General features: G+C 33.5%; 1 protein-coding gene across 1 annotated transcript; it reads right to left on the bottom strand.

The window, feature by feature from the left end:
* Positions 1-540: 540 nt before the first annotated feature.
* Positions 541-4,808, bottom strand: LOC143229758 (uncharacterized). Its single transcript, XM_076462512.1, has 2 exons — positions 4,671-4,808; positions 541-1,817 (listed from the first exon to the last, which is right to left on the bottom strand). Exon 2 carries the CDS (start codon positions 1,712-1,714, stop codon positions 740-742), a length of 975 nt encoding a protein of 324 aa, XP_076318627.1. The 5' UTR covers positions 1,715-1,817; positions 4,671-4,808; the 3' UTR covers positions 541-739.
* Positions 4,809-5,865: the final 1,057 nt, after the last annotated feature.

Below are 5,865 nucleotides of genomic sequence, written 5' to 3'. Positions count from 1 at the left end.
TGTAGAATTGAATTTCTTTTTATTATTTATGAATGCCTGGAAGAAAAGTCAGTTTCAACTTATCAAGATATATTTATCAATATTTCAAAAGATAATAATAATAATAAGTGCTGCGTACTAATACAGTTTTATTACTTCTAAATTTTGGACGAATGAAAAAGTATATCTACTTCCTTTTCTTACGTTTCAACCAAAATTACATTCAACAACTCAACTTAAACAGGTACTAATAGGAAGCGAACATTGTTTTTCAACACATCAATTTATTTATTCGTTGTAAATATATGTTTATAATTTATCTAAAATATGTTTTGAGTGTTATTGTTATTCAATATATAATATTTTTGCTGAACAGAATTCACAGTTATATATTTTGATCAGTGTTTTACACTTAGGACTAATGTATGATAAAATTTTTATATACACTCAAACATTTATATTTTCCTAAAGTAAATCTCTCTCTAAACATCAAAGACCATAACACGACCAGCTTTGCTTAAGAATACAGTTTAAATGAATAACATTTGACAGCAACGCTAATGAGTTTATATCATAAGTTTATTTATGTGAAACGCCGACACCAAAACTAACTACTTGAATTTATTAAGCAGCTTTAAAGGTCTTTATTATTGAAACATTAAATACGCTGGTGTATAATGAAATATAGAATAACATATTTCATCAATTAGCGAGTACATTTTTTGTTTACCGCTAAGTTATCATTCTTTACACACGATTCTTAATGCATAGAAGTTCTGATTTTGGATATATGTTCTTCACTTTCATAATGTCTTAATGTCTCCTTGATGTCATAAAAGCTTGGAATATTACAGATTTCACATTTAAGCTCAGCTCCAATATCTCCAGGATATTTATGAACATTGACTTTATTTATTTGTTCTTCCGAACAATCCGAACTCGAAATTTCTACATTCGTACAATGGTTCAACGTTTTCAGTTCTTGTGACTGAGTCATTACTGTTTTCGGTTTTTCATTTGGGATCTCTGAGTTATTTTCATCCCCTGAAAGCTGTTCTATGAACTCGAGGGTTCTCTTTTTTGTTTCAACATCAGATCTCTTTTCACTGACTTCATTGCTAGATTCTTCTGCAGAATATTTTGTAAATGATTTCTTAAAGTTTTTAATAAAAGTTAATCTTTGTATTGTTTTGAAATGTTTAGGACTTTTGAAGTGCTGTTTAGCGCATTCTGGACCCGTGAAGCTTACAGAACAGTACTTACAAACGAAAAAAGAGTTTGGGAATCCTTTGGTGACGAAGTAGTCCAGCTTAAACTTAATATTTTCGTCAAGAACCTTTCCTTCGCTTATAGAATCTCCAATGACTTCATGAGATAAAGTAAATAGGCTTGGATCTTCAGGTTTTGAAAGTTGTACAATTCTCTCATCACATTTCTCCTTCAATTCTTTTTCGCCATTCTGATTTGTCGTTTCTTGGTTAAATAAAACTCCTGTGTTTGAACAATTGGTGCCAGCACAAAGATATTTCTCGGACTTTGAAAAATCCACGTTTTTAGTTTCAGTTTTGAGAACAAGCTGGTCATTCGACGCTGCTTCTTTGATTAAATGTTGCCTGTCAGAAACTAGCAGAAGTTTCTTATAATGCTTCCCACTTTGCAAATGTTGTTTGTATGGAATAGGACCAGTCAAAAACTTGGAACATATTTCACAAAAATAATTTGATTCGTTCATCATCGAAGTGGATGAATTGCAAGATAAATCGCGCTAATATTGTAAGACACTGGACAACAGGAATAAATAAAACGACCCCTGGATTCTGGTACACAAAATGTAAACTCTGTAAAAAAAATCAGCAAAAGAACATTAAATATTATTAAGATGAATCAAACACTTTCTTTTAAAACAACTACTTTCGGATTTTCCTAAGTTTGGTAGAGATATATGATTTTCCACAATACTCAATACACGCATGTAGAAGTCCCATTCAACTTTGTTACGTGATATTTGTTATATAAAAGTAAAGTTTGTCGCTTTATTTAATGTGTCACTGAAAGTTAACGTACTGGAAGAATATCTTTGATAATGTGATATATAGACAGATTTCGATATATAGTACACTGGTTTAGGAAGATCAAATCTTTTTCGTATACATGATTTCTTTTAACATATTTATTAGAAATCTTTCAGACGTGAAATAGCAAAACTCTGTAACACATTTTTCACTGGTTTTGTAGTTTAGCAACAAGAATACGAAAAAGATGTAGTTTCGGTACTCCAACAAAAACAAAAACTTACATATCGTTAGACCTCAATTATTTATCTTGTTGTAGCAAAGCAGCAGAAAAAATATTCTAATACGAGACTCATTCTTTTCTGTACGTTTGTGCTTTATCTGTAGCCTGTTATACCGAACCAAAAACAAAATTGATTTCAAAACTTGGCTTGTTTGGCAAAACACACTCGATTATTGGCAAGTGCTAAAATTGGTATGTAGAAACTAGCAAATGAAAGAATGTGTGATAGCTAAGAATTAAAATTCATGCTTCAAAAACTTTATTTTACGTTTGTTTGTTTTAGGGCAAAGGTAGAGTAGGATATCTGCTGTTCTGGAACTTAAAGCTGTAAGTCTGTATATTTACCGCTGTCCCACCAGAGGACTCTTTATTTTACGTTTGTTCGTTTGTTTTTGGGCAAAGTTAGAGTAGGATATCTGCTGTTCTGAAATTTGGAGCTGTAAGTCCGTATATTTACGGCTGTCACATCGGAGGCCTCTTTATTTTACGATCCTAGCAGTACTGCTCTAAATTAAGTTAATTACGATTTCAGAATGATGCAGTTAAAAGACTCTAACAAAAACACATTGAAAAAGGTTTGGTCATTTTTCTGTACACATATCTTAACGACATTTCTGTGAGAAACTTTTCAACTTTACAAACAACCAACGTCAGATAAGTAAGATATTTAAATACGAACTAAATCTATGAACTGTAGTTTTAACGGTCTGATTGTTTTTGTTCCAACATCTCGGCTCATGTACACAGGCCTTTCTCAGTGCAGAAACCGAAACGTCGTTCTTGAGTCATTATAAAGCCACGGTATCAGCTCATTAAAACCAAATTATACATGTTTACACTATAGTTAAAATACTTCTGAAACAACTGAAAAGTTTATCTTAATAAAATTGTTATTTGAAAGTGGATATTTGAAAGTGTTATTTCAGTGGATATACACCGTCCACCATATCTTAATTGTAATGGAAGGTCGAACAAATAAATTAACTTAAAACCTGTTTGTATAAGTTGCAGTATTAGCCAATCACTTCCCAGGTCAATTACTACTATTAACCAGGCATGGCCAGGTGGGTTAAGGCGATCGACTCGTAATCTAAGGGTCGCAGGTTCGAATTCCCGTCCCACCAAACATGTTTGCCCTTTTAGCCATGGGGGCGTTATAATGCTGTGGTTAATCCCACTATTTGTTGGTAAAAGAGTAGCCCAAGAGTTGGCGGTGGGTGGTGATGACTATCTGCCTTCCCTCTAGTCTTACACTGCTAAATTAGGGACGGCTCGCGCAGATAGCCCTAATGTGCTTTGCGCGAAATTCCAAAACAAACAAACAATACAATTAACATTTTGAGAAAGGACGTTACCTTCAGGACCCCCGCTGGTACAGCGGAAAGCTTACAAATTTATAACGCTAAAATCAGCGGTTCGATTCCCCTCGGCTTTGCTATAAGAAAACACACATATATGCTAGCTTCAGTGAAGTGGTTTCCGGTGATTTAACTGTTAAGTCCAAGAGTTTATAAACCTGGTTTTCATATTATCGATGGGCAAAGCACATATATCTTACTGCGTAACTTTGTGCATAACAATAAATAAAACATAAATCCAATGAATAGAATTATGAAAATCAAACAACGAGTGATAAATAAGCATTGTTTTTTTAATTTAGTACTTTAGATCCAATAAAACATTTTTAGAATGTTTATCATCAGTGTAAAATAGTAATTAGATATCTAACATTCATCAACATATTTGTTTCAGAAGGATCAAACTATAAATTATGAGTTTGAATAACAGACATTTTAGATTTTCTCTTTTCTATTCATCAGAATATATAATTGTAATAAAACTGTTATTTCTACCTTAGATCAGTTAAATACCAAATATATTTGTTTTCAGGTAATAAACCCTCGAAGTTAAAGCTGGTTTGGTTTGTTTTGAATTTCGCGCAAAGCTACTCGAGGACTATCTGCGTTAGCCGTCCCTAATTTAGCAGTGTAAGACTAGAGGGAACGCAGCTAGTCATCATCACCCACCGCTAACTCTTGGGCTACTCTTTTACCAACGACTAGTGGGATTGACAGTCGCATTATAACTCCCCCACAGCTGAAAGGGCGAGCATGTTTGGTGCGACGGGGATTAGAACCCGCGACCATCAAATTACGAGTCAAAAGCCTTAACCCATTAGACAGATTTAACTAAAAATTCCTTGTTGTAATGTAAATCATGAATACTATTATACGATTTATTATTTATCCAGTAAAATACCAATGCGTTATCTGTATTACAAAATTATACGATGAGTGGAAATAAAAACTTTTTCAGTGGTTCTGTAGTTTAACTAAAGAAGGAAGAAAAACTATATTTCAACTGCCGTATTCCAACAAATACAATAAAATACTTACTCTTGAGTATAGATAATTTATGGTATTTTCTTCCAACAGCAGAAAAAAATATTCTTCTTCTATGAGAATCTCTCTATGCACGACTGAGCTTTGTTTGCAGTCCGTTATGCTGAACCAACACCGAAACCGATTCCAAAACCTGACATGTTTAGCAAGGCGTCACGTGGTTACATGTATCGTTGCGGCTGAAGTACCAAGTGATATTACTGAATATCAAGCTGAGAAAAACACCAGAGATTTAAACACACTGGACAAACACGCTTTAGAAATAATGAAATACCACTTCATGTCAATGTATATTATAACCCTAGAAAACGAATGAAGGTCCACCATATCCACTTGGTTAAGGCACTCGACTCATAATTTGAGAGGCGCGAGCTCGAAGCCCCGTCGCGTGAAACATGCTCGTCCTTTCAGCCGTGGGGGTGTTGTAACGTGTGGTCAATTTCACTATGTGTTGGTAAAAGAGTTTTCCAAGGGTTGGCGGTGGGTGGTGATGATTAGTTGCCTTCCCTCTAGCCTTACGTTTTAAATTAAGGACGGCTAGCGCAGATAGCTCTCACGTACCTTTAGCATGACCTACAATTTGTTTAATCGGATTCATGGGTTTACATATAAAATAATACATTTTTGTTTGTTAAATACTTTAAAAACTGGAAGATAAACATTGGACACATGGCAACACCAAATCTCTTGTTTTTAAATTCTTCATAACTTAGTTTTGAGGTAATACTTTTATCCATTATTGTTAGGTCAGTAAATTTGCTAACTGCTCTTTTTACAATAGTTTGAGTAAATATTCTTTTAATTGCTGTACATTTTATTAATAATAATTGATTTTCAAGTTTCTTATTTATACATTTCTTCAAAATTATATAAACATACACGCAGACATTTTGTGTTTCATGGTTCCTAATGTTGTGGCGTTAGAACAGAAAATGTTTCCTAGTAAGTAGATTTTTATATAGGATTTCTTGTTTTCGGTGGTGTTTTTATAGGCCAAACAAAAGTGTTGAAGACACAGGTTTTATGGATTTAAACAACATTGCAACTGCATTCACAGCCTAATGTATCGCACAAAAGTAACTGAAAATTCATAAGTCTCGTAAGAGGATGAATTTAAAGTATAAATTAGTAAAAGCTGGTAAAAAGAAGTTTCGTTGTTTAAGCGAAACGCTTTGGAATATGATTTATT

This window comes from Tachypleus tridentatus, chromosome 10 (assembly GCF_004210375.1).
Source record: "Tachypleus tridentatus isolate NWPU-2018 chromosome 10, ASM421037v1, whole genome shotgun sequence".
In the NCBI taxonomy this organism is placed as follows: Eukaryota; Metazoa; Arthropoda; class Merostomata; order Xiphosura; family Limulidae; genus Tachypleus; species Tachypleus tridentatus.
The sequence above is the reverse complement of the archived record's forward strand: the minus strand, read 5'-3'. Positions and strand labels throughout refer to the sequence as shown.

Bases quoted from the DNA above. Each gene is read 5' to 3' on its own strand.
- LOC143229758 (XM_076462512.1), bottom strand. From the start codon at position 1,714: ATGATGAACGAATCAAATTATTTTTGTGAAATATGTTCCAAGTTTTTG.